The 20,445-nt window shown below is 36.9% G+C and overlaps 1 protein-coding gene across 5 annotated transcripts in view; it reads left to right on the forward strand.

Moving 5' to 3' along the window:
- The window catches only part of SORCS2 (sortilin related VPS10 domain containing receptor 2), a 594,699-nt gene that overhangs the window by 566,173 nt on the left and 8,081 nt on the right, over positions 1 to 20,445 (forward strand). Inside the window, exons 22-27 of one of the 5 annotated variants that reach the window (XM_033061451.1) lie at positions 1,409 to 1,521; positions 3,135 to 3,260; positions 7,792 to 7,891; positions 8,815 to 8,917; positions 17,792 to 17,949; positions 20,079 to 20,158. In XM_033061451.1, the coding sequence (XP_032917342.1) occupies positions 1,409 to 1,521; positions 3,135 to 3,260; positions 7,792 to 7,891; positions 8,815 to 8,917; positions 17,792 to 17,949; positions 20,079 to 20,158 (680 nt within the window). The remainder of the gene's footprint in view (positions 1 to 1,408; positions 1,522 to 3,134; positions 3,261 to 7,791; positions 7,892 to 8,814; positions 8,918 to 17,791; positions 17,950 to 20,078; positions 20,159 to 20,445) is intronic. The other 4 variants (XM_033061450.2, XM_033061454.2, XM_033061452.2 and 1 more) reach the window with 4 other exon arrangements.

Below are 20,445 nucleotides of genomic sequence, written 5' to 3' on the forward strand. Positions count from 1 at the left end.
AAGAAAATTTAGTTATGTATATGCTCTCAGCATTGAAAACCACGTCAAATAATTGCTTTTTATCACAATATGTCACTGTTACCTTTATGTTTATCTGAGATTTTGGATCAAATATAGCTCTGCTGTAATTATTAAATAACCCTTCAGCTCTTGTTCCACAATGTGCCCTGGTGTGGCTTTTTTGTGTTTTATAATGTGGTGACAAGGCATAATATACTGTGGAAAATGTAGTGCTGGGAAATTATTTGCATTTGTATTTGTACTGTCACATGTGGGAATTGTGATAAGTAGAAAAGCTTTTATTTTAATGCAGAGCTAAAAGCCTTCAGATATCATGCAATACAAGACGTGATACATCTCTATTGTCTGAAGAAGATTCTGTTATTTTTGCTTTTAGTACACTTATTAATTTGAAATAATGGCAAAACCCACACTTATGCTAAATGGAGCTTTTATGAACCTTCTCCTTTTCTAAGATAAATGGATACAACATTTATGCTCCCACTTATAAATGCATCAGCGTTTTCAGAAATCTTTAGAAGTATAACCCTCTTAGTGTGACTACATCAATGGCTTTATCCTTCCAGTGCTGCTTTTGCCAATCCTGATACCAAGAGCATGAAAGTGCTGACCATCAGGAAAATAAAGCAACTTTTGAAAAAGAAGGCCATGTTAAAATAAAATTCTGTTGGAAATATTGGGGGCAGGCAGGTTTGACTTGTTCATTCCTTAGATTCTCTATCCCTGCTTAGCATTAAATTCCCTAGATTTTCATCCAAGGATCCTATAGGGAGAAAGGGAAGATTTTAGACAGTATTTTCTGAGGATTAACCCATTTCAAGTATTTCAGGTTTTTTTTACAACATCTAGAGAAATATTGTGGGTGTACCTTTGTTTTATTTTTTCTTCCAAGAGGGAAGTTTTTCGCCTTTGTCATATCGTTTCTGTTCTTATTTTCATCTCTAATTTATAGAGTAATGTATTTGTTTTCTATGGAAAACAGAAACATGTAGTGGAAAAACCCCCACATGCTTATGATTCAACGAGAATAAAATCCATTGCTACATTATCATTTCAAATAAAACAAAACAATGACCTTTTTTTAATACTCCCTGATTGACGTAGGGGAAAAATATTGGGAACATTATGACCCCAGAACATGTATGTAAATCTCCTTTATTTCCTTTACTTCCTCCTTTTTTAGTCTTTGGGCACAATTTTGATGATGTTGGTAAAAATACAGAAAGAAATGGAACGCCTGACAGCAGAGAGCAGCAGGGGTCCTAGATACTGCAGTGCTGCACAGCAAAAAGTGCTAAATAGAGACTTTTACCTTGTAGTTCTATCAAACCATCAAACCCCTTTTGCAATCTGGTTTATTTCTTGCTGTTTCTGTTTGTTTTCCTAGATCACTTTCATGTTCTTCCTCTGAAGTTCACTAAGCACCTGGACATGTACAACCCCGACATACCGGAGTGGAGGGAAGACATCGGGCGGGTCGTGACGCGACTTCTTGCAAAGGTGCTCTTTCAGATTGCTCCTAACATGTTCCCTCTGCACTCATAAAACTTGAAGGTTAAGTTAATACCTTCTCATTTAGAAGGTATTTTAAAATGGAGGCAGAGCAAAATAATAAATTGAACCTCTTGAGCCACATATCAAGCAAGTGTGAGCCTAGTGTCACTTTTATGTGCAAGCTGGCGACGATGATATTGTAGCACAGACAGTTTAGGTCTAACACAGCCTAATTGGCAATTAATACTAAATAGTGCCCTCTGGGATTAGGATAGACATATTAGCAAACACTGCTGACTGCAAAGCAGGAAGAGTTAAGTAGCTTAAATGTGATAGATTTAGAAGCTAAGCATGTGTAATATAAAAGACTTCATCATTGTGTAAAAACAAAGCAGAAAGGAAATATTTACAGTGCTTGTTCTGTAACTTTGAAAATTATGTATAATATATAGGCACACAATTTGTACAGCTGGTTTTTTTAGAGCATGTTCACAAAAGAAATGTGGATTAGGAACAGGTGAATCCTGTAGGTTAAATCAAATACAAACTATGAAGTAGTGCTGTGGCAATAGCTCACCTCATGGAAACTTTGAGCTCGAGAGCTCTTCAGGCACACACACCCTGCCAGCAACTGAGGGTGCACACACTGGCTTTCATGAGGGCAGTAGAACTGAGGTACAGTTTGATATTATTTATAAAATACTTGAATTTTAAATCTCTTTGCATTTCCCAGATTTGCAATTGTGTAAATCAGGTTCTAAACTTTGGAGCGTTTCCTGCTTTTATTTTTCTTTTGAGATCCTTATCAAATGTCAAATTAATTTCTTACTTTTTTCGCCTTAAACTCATTCCATAATGTGTTCCACAGTGTCAGTCAAAAATATTTTACTCCCCTATAAAATAGCTCTTGCATTTTAATAATTACTAAAACATTTGCCAAAGTACATGAACAGTGTAGTGGAGTTTCAGCATCTGTTTGAGGAAGGCTGAGGAAAGCGCCCAGGTTATGGTCATTAGAATTGTGTGGCTGCATTGTACAAAACATGGAAAAATTTGGAACTAACAGCCAAATTTACACTATTTTACAAAGGGATGCACTTGACTTTCAGCAGGGGAATTAAGGTATTCATTACAATTTCAGGAACTGAACCTGAGTGTTAGTCTCACATTGGAAGACTTCTCTCTGTCCATTAAGCACCTTGTTAATTAACCTTCAAAAGCTAAAGTTAGCTGTACTGAATATACACTTCTAAGTCTACCCTGTGTCTGAATGGCCCACAAAGAATCCTAAATCACTTAGGGTGTTTTTTTAACATTACCTTAGAAGTGTTCAGCCATTGCAGAATTTTGATAAAACCTGAAAACCTCTTTGTTTTGCCTCTTTTTGCGATGCTTCTGAATTACTTTAATATGATAACAACACTTAGATCTTCCAATATTCAAAGAGCAGTCACATTTCAGTACGTTTGTTTTGTTCATATGCTTTGTTCATGTTTCAGCTTCTAGTGGAATTCCCTTTAAATATTAAGGATCTGAACACCGAAGTCTAAAAGCCATGTATGTGGAGTTGCTTATGTATTTTACATAAAACACAAAGTGTGCCTTTGTTGTCTTTACAGGAGACCAGTATACCTGAAGAAACACTCATGACTGTTGTAAAACCTGGTCTGCCCACAGCTGCTGACTTGCATGTTCTACTACCAGCAAACCAACCAAAAAAGAAGAGAAGCATAACTAGTGATAAGGTAACCAGGGCAATGCACATCTGCCTAGACCAGTCTTCATCCTGCTTTGCAAAAAGTGGGTGTACTCTCATTGTCTTTCTATGAAATTCAGAGGTGATCCCTGCCTATGTAAAGATCTCACTCCCACCTGACAAGATACAAGTGAATGCTACAGCAGCTATGTCTGCTGTGTTTGACAGTGTACAGACCAGCTGTGTTAAAATCTACTTCTTTCTGGAATTAATTTCTCAAGAATATTTAATATTGGTCTGTCTTTTAAACAGAAACAGTGGTGATGCATGTTATTCTGTGAAGATCCAGTAGAGCAAAGAATCTCTGCATTGTCTTCAGAAGGAAATTAGATTTCAGGTCCAAACAATCCCAGTACCTTAGTCTTTGACCCATAACATAAAGAGCATCAAGAAAGTATTTTCTGCCCTTATAAGAAAATGTCCTTTTCAATTTGTAAGAAACAAATTCAGTGAACACAGGATTGAAAATCAGACATTAGTTACTCATAGTTGTTTTGAAACCATGTTTCTTCCATAGTAAAAGACTTCATGCCAGTTGAAAACCAGAACATTGTTTGGCACTTACAATTTATTGTATTTGTACTTTTGCTGTGATAGAGAAGAAACAGATCCCAGATCTGCGCCTGTACCTTGCAGTTCGTGTCCTGCCAGTTACAAAGAATCCATGTAATTTAATTTAGAAGGGCGTTTTATAGCTTTTTAAGACAAGGTCACAGTTTCTGAACAGCTGGAGAAGTAGGTAAGACAAAGCTCTTCATATTAGCATAAACCAAATAGATTTTGTTTGGAGTTCATGAGATGTACTTTGGAAGGTCCAAAGGAGTATGTTGAAGCTGTCCAAGTACTTGAACAGGTGTCTGTCATTAAAATATACAGAGTATGGTGTGGATGAATGAAGTTTTCTACTTTTTTGGCAGAAACCCTTGCTGTTCTCCCATGTAAAGTGACAATTCCTGAGAGTCTGAATTCCTGATTATGTTGCAGGAAATAGTTAATTTTAGCAGGTTTTTTCTTTTGTAGAGACCCATTCATGAACTAAGGTTTTCAGCCAGGAGAATACTACCACTTCAAAATTATTTCCATTTCTTGAAGAAGCAAGGTGAAGCTTCTAAAAGAAATTCCTTATTCTGAGCCTGTGGGGAATGGATGTGTTCAATAATTTAAGGAAACTAATGGTGATAGATTTTTTTGGTTGTACAAACATTTTACTTCAGTGCAGAATGTTATGCATATTAGTTCCCTTTAAACCTCAATTTCTTTATTAGTACTGTCCTTCAAGACAGCTTAAAGAGTATTAGTTAAAATCAGTGCTGTCTCAAGGTTTTTCTCATGTTTTTCTCGTGTATGAAACATCATGTGAGTTACTTTAAAGCCTAAAGAGGAGCAATCACATGCTGCAAATGATTTGGAAAAGCTTCCATTCAATGGGGCTATAGGGATGTCACAGTAGTAGTTACAGTTTTGTAATTAGTTCTCCTGTAAGAGAGAACTAGAGGAGCAAGGGAAGGGGAAAGTAATTGTATAATCTGGAGAATAGGTGTACATTTCTAACATTGTTAGCATGAACCAGGTCAGACCTATGGTGTCTGGGGCTGGAGCAGGAACAAGGGAGACAGGAGCAATTACAGCAGCCTGTGCTATGCAGTGATAGTAAGTCAGGTGCACGAGTCTCACATCTCAACACTGATTGTTTTATAGAACACAATGCTGTAAATGTATAGCCAGGCTTCCTATGAAAGCTGCCTACATTTCTGTTTTTATATTATTCCTAATGAACATTGTTTTAGCTATTGATATGTGCATGTAAGTTTGTTGATTTAGACTTGAATGACAAAAATTTTCATAGAATGTGTTATATCAGAATCAACTGTGACATGAAAAATATCCTGAAAATATACTCTATATAAATTAACTTAAAAGCAATAGCTTCTGGTAAGTTAGCAAGAAAATACTCATGTTGGCATATGTTTAAAGATTCCTTACATTCCCTTCTGTTACTAGTAAAGAATCTTGAAGGTTTTTATCATCAGTCACTGGAAGGATGTGCTTTGTCTTGCTGCTCGTACCAATTCTCAAAGTCAGTGTTGTGACGCTTTTGTGAGGACTCAGCAATGCAGAATAGTTTCTGCACATTTGGAGGTGTCCCTAACTTAGTTACAAAATGTCTTTCCTTAAAGAGAACCTCTTTGTTCTCAGCTGAAAACCTTTTCGATTTGGGATTACAATTATTTCAGAAAGATTAGAGGCAGCAATTTCTTGCTCAGACAGAGAACACCTGCTTGCTGGAGTTTTTATTGTGCTTTACAGGGAGTGTTGGGATGTAATACTGTTTATTAGGTTAGTCATGTAGAATATGAATCATTACTGATAGAAGTAGCCATCAATAACAAAGATGGCAAGTAAGCTGACAGTGCAGTAGGAGGAGTCCTTTGGAAAATTCTGAAATTTTATTCCAATCTGACAAGAGCCCTTTTTGTTTCAAATATATACAGGAAGAAACAAAAGCTGACTGTGATTTAACCTGCTTTCAAGAACAGAGAAATTTCAAAAGTATTCAATTCCAATTATTGACTCCAGAGAAGACTTGGGTGCTTAATTTATGCACATCTATTGCATGTCTAATGTCAGGTGGGATAAGTCCAGTTGAAAGAGTCAATTAAAGTGCAATTAAACTATAATCTGGAAGGCAGGGGCTCTTGAGGAAGATTTCTATCCAGACAAACTACTTCACAAAAATTCCCAGTGAGTTGCTTTGGCAAAAAGGAAAGTCAGAACCCAAGATGTATAAGTGGGTAAGAGTTTGAATAGTGTCATTATTTTTCATTCTTTTAAATTCTTATAATGCAGGAGCCATTGTGTCCACATTTTCAAATATTGTCATTGTAAAGGATGTAGAAAGAGAAGGTGGAAAATTCAAATGCTGGTATACGAACCTTAACTTAGAAAGTCTAGAGAGGAGCTCCAAAGACCACATTTGTTTTTTAAAAAGCTGAAGAGGTGGCAGCACCATGTCGAATAAATACCTTGGGGCACGAAAAAAAAACCCATGAGCACTGAAAATAAATCAGTCTATCAGTGAAATAAATAAGCCAGAACCTTTGGCTGGAGTCGCATGAGATTTAAATTTTTGGCCTGAGGACATGGCGTTCATATAGATTTGGGTACCAATCCAGCAGTGGGGAGTTTAAAAAAAAGTTTTAATCACTTAAGCAAAAATGTTGAGTTCCTTACAAACCTGTCAGGAAAATACTAGGAATCAAAAGTTATGGATCTCAGAAATTTCATTGACTGGCTGTAAGTCAGATTAACCTAAAGTAGCTGTCTCTCCTGCACTGTACCATGAATACATGAATGAACCTGGATCAATAAAAGAAACTTTATTTCATTGATAGAAGCATCACTTTAAAGCTTCCTAATCAATGGAGTTGTCATATCCATTTTCTTTGGGCAACAAGATGAATACTTAGGAGATATCTGCTGTAATTGTCTTGTGAAGTAACTGAAGCCATGCTCGCTTCACCCTTACATTGAGTCATTCCCACATTAAAAAATTTAATAAAGTCAGTGAAATAGCTTCAGAAGTTAGATACTCCTCAAAAAGAATGATGATATTTGAACTTTTGTATAGTGTCTGCCCATAATACGAGTGGGACTATGGGGATTTTTATCCTTTATACTTCAAAAGCTTGTCAAAGATGGGCACCATAATTGATAATATCATAAAGGAGTAACTTGTGAAGGTTTCATGGATATAAAGCAAATTTCTAATTTAGCATCCTCTGGGATGTTGTGCCCCAAATTATAAGGCATAGAGTATAAAACTATCTTTGATCTTTTAGAAAATTGACCATGTTGAAGACACAAGCAAGTGGAAAGTATAATTCAGACAATTTGTCATCTGGGGTTAGGATGTGAGGGTATATTTAATAGTTCTGCTCCATAAAAATATGAGAGACCATATTTCACTATGCTCTATCCACTGGAGGAAAATGGGAGGAATACTGATTTTTTTCCACATGGATTATTGTATATATTTCTGTGGAGTATTGTTAAAAACTAGCTATAAATAGAATTCATTCCATTACAGGTAAGGAGGTAAGGTAAATTATGGCATGCAATACATTATTAAATAGTAGTTACTTTTTATGGCAAGAAATCCAAAGTGACATCACAGGTTTTCTTCTGATAGGTTAGAAGAATGGGTGGTTTTTAATATGGATTGTGCATTGTGTGAGTTATGACCCAGGTAAACCCAATGGTGTGTGCAAATTGCTTGCTGTCTGTCACATACTGGGTAAATGTCAAGACTTGGGCAATCAAAAAGAAAGATTTGCCTATAAAATTATTAAATTTTCAGCTTATATGTCTTTTTAAATATTGAATTTCTTTTAGATTTCAGCTCATTATTGACAAGTGCTTTCACCATTTAAAGGACCAGAGGTTTTCCTTTTGAAAACATTGGGTATCTCAAAGTGGAACAGAGCACAAGAGAACTGACATTCTCTCTGTTGTATTTTCAGAGAATAGCAGCTATAAAGCAGGCCCTGAATGCACACAACATCAGTTTCTTTCTGAGGGGAGGATACTGGGTCTTAGTGACTTTAGCTGACTCCGGTTCAGGTAAATATATTAAAAAAGCTATCAATAGATCAACTTTCAGATGTTTGTTCAAGTTCCAATAATTTAAGGAGAAAAATCTTAAATGGAAACAGAGTGGGGGCATTTGTTGTGTGTCTTTCCTGCCTCCCTGGATTCACTGTTGATGGAAAATGGTTGAAGAGAGTATGTGTTCATACATGTGTGTATTTTGAAGAGAGAGATGTTAAAATGATGTTTTGACTTGAATCCAACTTTGACTTGAATCTTTTATGAGAATGTCCTGTAATTTTTGTTCGTGTATTATCTCCCATAATATATCCTTCTTTATTTATTTCACTGTGTTGTGGGAGAACAGACTTAGCCAGCCACTATCAATTTATGTAAATGCTGGTGTGATATTTTATCTGTCAGCCCTCTGTAGAAGACAAAGCTCTTTTATCTAGTTGCTAATGTAGAATTGTGCTGGTGTGAAGGGCTGACATTCCTTTGCCAGCACAAAAGGGATTGAAAGAAGGCCATGTTCATTCCAGCCTTTACACACGCATGACCTTGATCATTTGTTGTTCAGAGCCTTAGTTTCTCCATCTGTGAAATTAATACAGCCCTGCTTTTGAAAAGCATGTACTTAGTAAATGTGTGATCATTTACTATGATAACTTTAGATTCTCTGAAAAAAAACCCAACCACTGAGTATGCAAATAATTAAATCTTCAGGATCTTGGGTTTTGCTGTTGCTTTCTTTTTTTAAAATGGGTTCTCTGACCTTCAGTAGCAAGTCAACAATTATTTCTGTGGTTTTGGCTTTCTGAAGAAGACAGAGTAAAAAGAAGAGGTTGCAAAAATAATAATGTTTTTGACCTAACAATTAAATAGAAAACAGTGCTCAAGAATGTGAATGATGTGAAAGGGGACGTGCAAAACTGTTATTTTATTTTGTTTTTCAGACTCTCAGAGAATTGGAGGAGGCAGTGGCTACTGGGCTATTGTGGTTCTCTTTGTTATTTGTCTAGTTGCAGTCGGGGCTTTCATCCTCTACAAGTTCAAAAGGCAAGTAACCCTTCATCAATATTTTATAATTAGATTTTAATAATTAGATTTATCAATAGATCAGCAAGACAGAGATTGCTATTTGTAAAGAAGATTTCTTAAAGAATTGAAAAAAATATACCACTTTGAAAGTAATATTTTTCTGAACTTTTCAGATGTCAAGGTGTACTGCACTGATGCTTGTTTCACTTGCTGTGTTTCAAGATAAATACCAACAATATGGGAATTATGGAGAGTTTGTTCAGTTTGTCTAAATAATACCATCAAGAATCAGAGCTGAACTAAAATAGTATTCCTGATTAATTCCCTTCTCATTATTCCTAACAGTTATGAATAAGCTAAAACTATTGGGATAGGGAGTGCATCTGCAATGCTGATTTGCTTAAAAAGTAGTTTTATCAAAGCCTGTAATGCTCTGGGGCTGCTCTTTGCACACATTACATTTTAATTGCTGAGGCAATGCCATGGAGAATGACTGACAGAAAGAGATTAGTGTTAATTTGGCACTAGAGTGTGTGGAGGGAAGAAATATTTCTGCAAGTGGCCCTTGTGTGGAGAATATTCTCAAAACTGAGCAATGCTGGCCTTGGACAGTCCAACATATCTTTAGTCTGCAATTGATTTTAATCCGAGCTGCTGTGCAATTTAAATAATTTGTTCTTGTTCATGGGACAGTGCTATCACTGTCTATCCTGCTGGCATTTCTGTATCTCTGGGGTATTCAGAAGCTGTTGGCTTTGAGCATACTGGAAACAAGCCATCATCATCATCATCATCATCATCATCATCATCATCATCATCATCATCATCATTATCATCATCTCCTGTTGTCCTTCCTCAGGGAGGATTCTTACTGATTTGCCTCATTTTTGAAAGGGTGATTTTTATTCAAAATAAATATAAGTTTGTAGAACTAGGAGCAGCTTTAAGTTAGTGATAGCAGTAAATATAGCTAGCATTAAGTAAGAGTTTGTTTAGCTAAAGTATTTTTCTGTCAATAGAGAAAAAACCCTTTTTCTTCAAGAATCTAAATGTTTTAGAGTTCATAGTGACTGATTTCTTTAAAGGACAATGCACAGAATACTGTATCAGACTGTCCACAATGGAATAAAAATCCATTTTGCTCTTTTAGGTGCCTGAAGCGAGGAAAAACATAAAAATGGTTGATGTGATGTAATTATATTATTTCAATAGCAATACAGTGGAGGATTTTCTGTTTGTGGTTTCGATCATAAAGCTTCCTTGTGGTATCTTTTAAAAGCTATCTGATTTATATCTTTTATTAGCTATTAAATGAGAGCAATTAAATAACAGACACAATTACTGCATGCTAGAAGTATAAAATATTCAAGAAAGGAATAAAAACATAATCTTCCTTGAGTTCTTTCTAAAATACCCAATGAACCATTGCTTTATAAGCAGAGCTTTTATTAAGGAGGAAAATATAGTACAATTTCCAAATTGTGAGCTTTAATGTCTCTCACACTTCTGTATATAATTTGTGAAAATCATATGCATTTACATTTGGGGGTGGGGGGTAATTTAGATGCAAGTGAGGACTATTGTGAGATATATTCAAAAGTTTGTCAGTAGCCTAAAAACTACTGTTGGCAATGATGAATGACCATGCAGTAGTATTCAATTTTAGTCTGTATCTTATCAGTTTCTGAGATATTTGGAAGAAACCTTTTTAAAAATTCCTGCTAAGCTTTTCAAAATTGACTTTTTTTTTTTGCTGCATCCTTCATTTGCAATTTCTTCTTCAAAGAATATTGAGTACCTAATCAGTGCTATGTTTCAAAAAACACTTTATCCTCATGGGCTCCCTCTGAAAACTCCTGTCCCACCAAAATCTTTAATCCCTTTTAAAAAGTTTTTCCTGTGTTTATCGAGATGGTTGATGCACTGCTGGATCCCCATAGAGTATTTGTTGGGAGTACACTCCCTTTAAAGTCAATACAGTGAGTGCTTGAGTTTACAAACTGGTCCACAAGGGCTGAGGCTATGAAATTAGTGTCCCTTGTAGAACTAAAAGTTGCAAATTATAATAACAGCAACTTTTCAATATTGTATGCCTGGGTATTAAAAATTAATTTGCTGAACAAATGCCCTAGGCAATAAAAAATGTGCAATTTTAGGTGATAATTTCAGAATTACTCTGGCCTGTGGTAACTCAGATAATATGGGGAAATAAAAGTATTATTTAATTCCTCAGAGAAATTACAGATGTGCAAAGTGTTGAAAAGATAGTACTGTCCACAGTTAGGATGTATGATTTACAAATTTTAAGGAGGAGATGGAAGACATTTGCTGGTACTTTCCCTTCATTCATGTAGATTAATAGAAAAACTCCTTTTTCCCTACATCAGCAAAAATTGTTTTGATCCTAGTTTTATCACTGCACTGGTTGGGTGTAGGAGCTGGCATTGGAGCACATGCAAGGCAGGTGGTTTGCAAGAGATTGTATGAACATGTCCAGGGCTGTTCTCTCTCTCTCTCTCTCTTTGTTTTCTTGGGCTCAAAGTTAAGTTTGATTCCTGCAAAGATGCGAGATGGAAAAACTGGCTAGCAAAATCAGATGGTAACTGGTGTGGCAGGGAGGTTACAGCTTCATAAATGAGAGCATGTCATCTATTTGCAATGACAGAATTCAGGACTTGTGATGAAAAAAGGAGAGAAAATATCAGGCTTTTGTGTAGACCGACAGCTTTGATAGAAAATGGCAAAACATGCCCAAAGTGCCCCAAGGTTTCTGAGTTCTGAGGCTACTTGTCCCCAGGCATGGTCACCTGCCCAGATTATTCCTGAAGTGCGTGTCATAAGAACTTGGGTACTAATTTACACTAATTTTTGTCAAACTGAGTTGGGAAATGAATGATGGTGTTGACAAGACATCAGAAACTAATCCAATACCTCTTTTTTAAATGAATCTTTCATAAATAATGAAACTTGCTGCTCCTATTTAATTTCTCATTTTTTGAAAACTGTAATATTCAGTACTAAAAATTGGTGTCCTTGACAAGAAGTAAATCTAACTAAATTGGTTTGGGAGAAAGAAGTGATCTAAAAATAACAATCCTGCATAAGATTCTTTGTCCAATGCCTCATATGCAAAAAAACAAAAGAGTATTTCTTCTAATTAGACAAGAGGGGTAGGGGAAAAACACTGGCAGGTTCATATAAAAGTAGTGGGATTTTGGCTGCTCAGTTACAAGCATAGTGCAAACCAATGCCATCTCATCCCTCCTCAAGGAATGTCCATTAAATAGAAAAGATGTAAATGGTATAATAGCTCACTGCTCTAATCAATTCTAAACTTTTAAGATTTGCTGGATAACCAGAGCTGGCATGGCTGTCCAGCTAAGGATTAGGTGACTGTAGGTCACCTGTGTTCTTACATGCCCTAATCCCAAATACTTAAGCATTGACTAGGAAGACTGCTGCCCTCTGTTTTTACATGCTGTAAACTCGCAAGCATTCATCGTTTCATGTCCCCATTCCTGAACCTCATGCACCCCCCACTTTATCTGATGGTTTCTTTGTGTATCCAGCCACTTCTTGGAAAACTGGTGCTGGAGGCCCCAGAGCTCATGAAGTGACTCCTGGCAATCCCAAGCGTGGTTAATTGCTTTAAACAAAGGGAAAAAATAAAATGAAGAAGGCAAAATATTTTGAGAAACACAGGGTTTGATCCTTTGTGATCAGAGTAGATAAGGATTTCAGAATAGGGTTATTTTTACTCTGTACCTGGAAAGTAAATTTTAAATTATAAATGTGATGGGTTTTTAAAAACTAATTATAATGGTGTTGAACAAATGAGCTGTTTTGTTTGTCTGAGCTATTGGTTTGGATAGTTTAGGGGAGGAATTTTGAGCATGGCAACAATGAACAAGGGGTCATTCCTCACAGGTGAAGCAGCTGTGGCTGTGCAGGAGGAGCAGCGCAGGCAGCAGATGTGGGTGGTGTGCAAGCCATGAGTAAAGAGCCTTTGCTCTGCTCTGCTCTCACTGAGCAAGGGGTGCCTCAAGCAAACAACGTGTTGCAATGCTCACTAGTATGCTCCAGTTGTTTAAGCATCCAGGTAAAATGAACTGCAGCTGCTTCTTTTGCCCACAACAATATGAAGCAGCTGGAAAATATTTTTGAAAAATCCAGGGCTATTTCTTTATGCAGATCTGGGATCTGCACGCATTATTTTCTATACCATACCATCTTTACTAGATTTGGTTCAGTAAAAACACACTTCTTCATTCCCTTTGAAACAATGTTTGTATTTTTTGTGGTTTTCAAGCTGCCGTCCAGAAAAGATTTCTTCATCCTCTCAGAAGAAGCTTTATGGTGTGGGATCCTGGGCAACAGTATAGAGAAGGGAAATAGCACTGTCTGCACCAGGCAAAGTATAGGAAAGGAAAATTTTATTTTAGCCACATCAAAGCTGCTGTGTAATCGTCATGCTAGAGCAGAAGATCTGAAATCATCATTTTCTTATTTTTCTTTTCTGTATGATAGCAGGATATTAGAGTAGCCAAACCAGAGCAAATAGCTGGCTTTTGGGCATATGTATTTTACCTGGTTAATTGCAGCAAATTTGATTCTCTGAAAGAGTATAAAGATCTTCCTCTTTTAATTTGTATGCAAACTACTGCTGGTACGCTTAAAGCTGCACACGTTGTTTTCACAGACCACCATGAATCCTCTTCACCCAGATTTATACCATTTTGTGTGTATTCCTTTTTTCCTGCTACTATCAAGTACCAATTTTGGTAAATGACCCCCCTCCTGGGTGTTTTCCACAATCTGGAGCAGAACTGTGTTATCTTTCTGCCTCATTGACTTACTATCTCATTTTCAGTCTCTGAAGAAAAGCTATCTTTTTTCCCCACCTTGCTTATACTACTTTTATGTTCCATGAGAGCAAGCTTAGTCCCAATCCATGCCTTTTAGTGATAAAAAACCAGGCACTAATTTAATGTTCCGTAATATTTTGTAAAAACATCCTCAGAAATCAAAGTAATAGCATGCAGAAAAGATTTTGGAAATGAAAGAGGCTAGTATATCAGGAGTGCCTTAAAGCACAAAGAAGTCAGTCATCTGAACATTAATCCAAACATAATAAAGTCAACACCACAATAAAGTATTCTATTTAATGGATTATTATTGTTGTTATTTTTATTTAAGTTCCAAGAGAATGCTACATTATTCCATATTCTTTGCCATGTGAATAAGTTTGTATTTTTTATACTAAACGGAATTTTAATCAAGCCTCTGGAAAATAAATGAAGTTTCATAAAGGCAAATGAATATTTTTTTCCCACAAAGAAGGAATTGAAAGCCAAATAAACTAGAGCTTAAATGAGTAGGAATCAATATTGCATCCCCCTCCTGCTGTTCCTTCCTGCTGAACATTTTTAAGTGCTAACAGTTTGAGGTATGAATTGATTAGAATTTGTGAATAAAGGATGGAAAACAAAGTACTTCCTGGAATATCTTCTAAAAGGTGTGGGACCTGGAGAGCTTGGTGAAAATCATGTGCTGAGATATTCTTTAGTAATGCTGTACAGAATTACATCTCTAGCTCGTATTTTTATAGTCCTCTAAGAAGACATAATATTTCTTCTTTTTCATGATTGAAATAAAATGCTACAGGAAAAACAAAAAGAACTGAAAATGTAAACCATAGAGCACTGCTCAGCAGAGGTAATTGTCTCCAGTGATGGATGTGAAGCACATGTGTTTTGCAGATGAAGAGTAAAGCCCTCAAAAAAGCTATTGCATAATCTTCTTGTCTGTTCTTCTAAATGTGCTTTCAATTTTCAGATTGCTGATACAAATCTCTTGGGTCAAATTTCGTGTCTTGTCATGTTTTCACAGTAGTCTTTTATGTAGACCCAAGAATTCTAGCTCTGCCTGCTTCAAACAGTTACACTGGACTCAACATTAATTGTTTCTTGAAGAAGAGCAAAGCACATCAGGGTACACTAGAGTTTTACTCTGTGTTAGTAGGGATAGCAGCCTCCTTCCTGCATGTTAGAGCAGTGAGAAGTAAAAGTGCAAGAATCAGGCCCATCTTCAGCAAGACTTCAGAATCCACATCCTATTTCATCCCAGTGTGGTTGTCCCTTGTGAACAGAATATCGAGCATGTGTATTAAAAATGCCTCTTGAAAAGGCTTAAACTATCATTTTCTTCAGGATGGTTGAGTGTGTTCCTTGTAAAACTGAACCAATACAAAACACAGAGAGATCTCTGTAGTGTATAAAAGGCCTAATATCTACAGTCCATGTCTTCTCAAGGCCTGTGATATTCTCCTTCCTCCAATCCATTCAATGTTGCAGTCTTTCCCATGTAAGTGTGAGGAGCAAAGGAAAGTGTGGAAGTACTGAGTACATCAGCTTTATACCTTCCCCAAAGGATCTGTTCTTAGCAGAATTGGCGAGATAAGACAAATGAGAAATAACACCTCACTCTTTTTTTTTTCATCCTTTTATTGTTAAACCATAAGGAAATGCTCTTAGCAACAATATATTTAATGGTTATTTGTGAATTTGAGAGGTTTCTTCATTCTTCCTGAATGTTTACTAGTTTGTGTTCTGCTCATGGTTCTCTCTAACTACGAAGTCATGCAGGAGCTGTGAGTTGAAGGCTCAGGACTGACACCACAGGACACACTTGGTTGAGCTGGTTTCATACAGGTCCCAGGCAATAGTCACACTAGCAGCTCTTCTCCCTTTACTTGACTGCAAAGGTCTGAGGTGCCATATGGGTTTGAGATGCTTAACGTTTTTATTATGTCAAAATTGTTTTGATAATGCCATTGATGCTTCTCTAATCTGTCAGAAATAGTTCTGAGAAGGTTATTATAATTATTGTAGAAACATATGTGCTAATTCTGCAGATGTGTTACAGTGACATTCTTGTGGGTTTTGTCTCCCTTAGGCATTTGATGGTGGACTGAAAGTGAGCAGTTTGACAGGTTTGATGCAGGTCTGATTGAGAGAATAGTTTTCCACATGACCAGTTTCATTACCAGACACATTAAAAAACAGTCTGGAGTTACTGGCCCTAGAGAAAAAAAATCAAAATTAATTACCTAATGTATTTGTTTTGGTAATGAGGAATGTCCTTCCCTCTTGAAAAAATAGCTTTTTTTAATCCATATAATGAAAGGAGAGTGATGCAGGGCTTGGCTTTCTGTGTATGTCTGTGGGAGGAGCTCTCAGACCTGTTGAAGTGATCATAATAGCACAGCACTGTGATATCAGACCTTCTTTCCATCCTTGTCCTTTTGTTTTTGGTTTTGTACTGCTTGTAAATAATGGGATAAAATACCTAATTTTTATTTAGAGATAAAATTGTGTGTGTGTATACACATACCTATACAGATATATGTGTTTGTGCAGAGATATAGGACTCAATTGATCTTTTGGATTTTTCAGATTAAAGGGAGCAGTTTATCTTCATTCAGCTGTAATTTCTTAGTAATTTCCATTCATTTTCATTACTTTGATGCCATGGAAGTTGTTTTTCAGAATAGTTTGTTGCAGTAACTTTTTTTAATCTCAAACTAAAATGGTGCCCCTAGCTAAAGAAACCTTCTTGTGAAATGGCATTTAAAACATATCTTCAAAAGCATAGAGAAAATAGAGTAATCTAAAAATTCACCTAAAAATTTGTGACACTTTTTCTATTTTCTCACTGTCTAAAGGGGCTACCAAAAACCACAGCTGTTCAAGCTTGTTTTTCCTTTTCTTCTCATTGTCTGCCCATTGTAATAATCTGGCTTCAAGCACAGACTTTGACAGTCATGATCTGCTGTCATGCTCTCAGGCTTTCAAGCAGCTTCTGGCACTGTAGGAAATGGAGCTTAGAGCCTGCAGCTCCCTAATCTGAAGTGTCTACTTGGTGCTTGGGAGAGGATGTCCTCATGTGCCTAGGCTGGCTGCAGGTGAGCACAGCTACTGCACAAAGGGTATGGCTCTTGAGGAGTGTTTAAACCATAAAATCTGTTGCAAAGCTACCGGTCCCTGATTCTTTCCCTTTGAGTTTACAAAGTCTAATTTAAATTAATCTAGTTAAGAACTCTTTATCAATATTAAGTCATAAGCCTCCCAGTCTCAGCCATGGTGCTAATTGTCCATTAGAGGCATTTAATAACATGTTTTTGTTTCTCTAGATTCTAGGCAGAGTGAGTGAATTATTGTCTCTTGTAGAGTTTGTATAATTCATCAGTTCCCAGTCCAAACTTTTTACTGTATCCTTCAGTGCTGCCTGTTTAACTTGACCAGCCTCCCCTGTCTTGTACTCTTATCAATGCCTGTTTACCTTCTTACCCCTTGGTCCTGGCCTCCTGACTCTTCACTCTCTGCTCCTTCCGTTCCCTGTCTCCTGGACTTCTCCTCACTTTTTTCCCTGACCCTGATGGACTGATAAATGCCATCTGATGCTATCACACTTCAGTGTCAGCCCACATGCTCAGGGAGATGTGATGATGATTGCAGCCCAGCTTAATGTATGTGAAGACACCTGTGACCAAGAATGAACACCCACTGGGCCCTTTTTTTGCTTGAATTCTTAAGATAGGTTTTCTGTCGCTTTAGTAATTTTTTTTCAACATTGCTCATTGTCTGTCAATTCTAGAAATGGATGCTTAAATATTATGTTAGTATGAAGATCCTGATAAGGTGTTTACATAAAACTGTGACAGAGAACAGAGTTGGTAAGTTCAGATTGTGATCATAAAATTAAGGAAGGATGGGATTGGTAATGATTTTTTGTTCTGGAACAACTTTGCCCTGCTGGAGCTGTGCTCTGATGCCAGTGTATGTGTGACACAAAAGAATTCCATCCTAAAACTTTTCTTCTTGTCCCGTTTAGGAAACTGCCAGGCAGAAATGTCTACGCCCAGATGCACAATGAAAAAGAGCAGGAGATGACAAGCCCTGTTAATCACAGTGAGGACACCCAGAACATCATCCAGGGTGAGGAGTTTATTGATGATGATCTGGACTCTCAAACACTAGGTAACGCAAGAGGTAACTTCGTTTTTAGCTTATAAATTTTCATAAGTAGTTGATCTTAAATTGATGTTTGCTTTCATTTTAGTTCTTTTTCATTTCCTGTTCAGTCTCAAGAAGATGCAAATGGTAACACCACTAACAAGGCATTATCTCAATCACCTTCTTTTGGCTTGCTTGAGATACAGGCTAATGTATGGATGATGTGCTATATAGAGCATGAGTACAGAGATAGTAGTTTAATGTCAGGAGACTGACTTGGACAATTTTGGAGATAAGTTATATTTTGTAGAATGGGATATAATCTGCAACAGTTGAGTTCACTCAATAATCCCCTGAATTAGTGGAAAATTGAGTTCAGGCCAGAAGGATTTGTAGAGTCAATGCTTCTATGATTTCACATGGATTGTATGGAGATCCATTGCTTTATTTGCCTTCATATTCCAATGGCATTTAAAGTTTTTGTGATCAGAAACATTACATTTATTCATGTATAAAAAATATCATAAGTCTTCCTTAATTTAGTTGTTGATTTTCTAGTATTCATGAGGTGTTATAAAGAGCCCATGAGGGAAATTTTCTGTAAGTATCTCTCAGTGCAAATGATTTCAGGTGGAAGTATATATCCTGGCACCCTGTGGTTAGTTTTAATGCAACATGGAGTTCTGATCTATAATACATTGTCTTCAGACTGCTTTCAGGTCACAGTCTGAAAATTGTAGGACAATGTTAAAAACACCCAGTTCCATTTCTGAAAATTTGTGAAAATAAATCAGATGATCCAAAGTTTTTGGGATTTGTAGCATTAGATTGATGGTGTGAAAGACAATTATAATATCTTAATGAGCCCCAAGAAAGAAGATGTGTTTTAGCTGCGCCCAAGGTAGCCTGAGCAACACAGAACCTGATCTGAGGAGAGATTTCTTTATCTTGGGTTTCACCTTTTTTGTTTGTTGTCGATGTCTTTATTTAATTTGCTGAACTTTATACTGCTTCTAGGTTCTTGGAGATGTTAGCTTTGAACACAAGGAAAGAATCCAGCCTCTTGCTTTGCTTTGTGTATTTCTATCTCTTCTTTGACAACCTTGTGTATGAGTATCACTGCTTTCATTCTGATTTTACAAGACAACCTTTGTTGCTCTCCTGACTTTACCGGAGTTAGTTCCAAAAAAAAACCTGCAAAACCAAAGTCTGTATTAAATTTGTTTGGTAATCTCATCTCCAGAGTCTTTAGAGGAGAACCTGGATACTAACAAAGTCCTTGCAGTCGTGCCTATTGAAGTGGAGCATTCAAACACCTCTAGTAATGTACATAAGCATAACTTCTTTTAATGGTAAAAAATCCCTCATGGTTTATTTAAAAGAAGGCATCTTTGGATGCTCTAATAAAGAAATGCTACCCTGATTTGCAACACATTTAGATTAATCTCTGCTTGCCCTGCACTTGTTGCTCAGAGAAAACAAAAATCTTCCCATCTGAGCAGAGCATTATTTTTGGGTTAAAGATTATAAGATCATGATGTTTTGATGACATAAGAATGTAAATGTGATTTTGAGGTGATTTGTGCTTCAGCCAGGTTGTCTGCAGCAGCAGACTTTTTAGGAGAGTGTATAAAGCTCATTTTTGTGGATCATAATCATCCATATTTGTCAGCCACTGTACAGCTTTTAGACAGAAGATGTTATTTAATACATAAAACTACACTCCTGCTCACTCTACTGTTTTGTTATTTGCAATACTTTCCACTAGCTCCGGTATTGCTCAGTACTGCCAAGCAAATATTCCTGTTAATGATACTCTATTTTATCTGGCTAGAGTACCAAGCATGTTATAATCCCTGCTTTATATTAAATTCTGGTTTACAACATTATTTGCAGAAGGTTCCTCTGCTATGGAGATCCCTTCTAGTTCTGGTGATCTTTCTCCCTCCCTCTTGGGAGATGTCAGTAGCCGCCTCCACTCCATGCGCAGCAGGGAGTTACAGGCCTGGGTTTCTGTTTGTTCTCTCTCTTCTCATAACTTTTGAATTTCCACAGTACAGTATTTCCAGACTCACCCATCCACTTTTTTTGTTTTCTATATATTTTATGTTGCCTACTTTATCGCAACCCCCACCTTGGGACTCCTCAACACCATTACCTTGCAGTGACTCCTTCTGGGAGAAGTGGCAACTTGAACAGCTACAGAGTTCCCTTATTGCTGATGCCGGTCAGTGTCCAGTCCCAGGTCAGTGGCATGTCGAATGGACGCCTCAGGTTCCATTCTCCTCCCTCACCTGCACCCCTCGAGACAACTACACCTTTATAAGCCACAAAGAGAACCAACTTATGCTGTCACTGGGATAGAAACCCTAGGAATTCACCACAAAACCACCACCATGAGCAAAAGCTTTGTGCAAAAGTGTGCTGTAGGTACATGGAGCTGTTGCACCAACCTTCACCTGACCTGTTGTTTGATAAAGACACTCTCTTATGCAATTTACTTGTCTCTGCAATAAAAGGGGGATTTATTGT

Source organism: Catharus ustulatus, chromosome 5 (genome assembly GCF_009819885.2).
Source record: "Catharus ustulatus isolate bCatUst1 chromosome 5, bCatUst1.pri.v2, whole genome shotgun sequence".
NCBI lineage: Eukaryota > Metazoa > Chordata > Aves > Passeriformes > Turdidae > Catharus > Catharus ustulatus.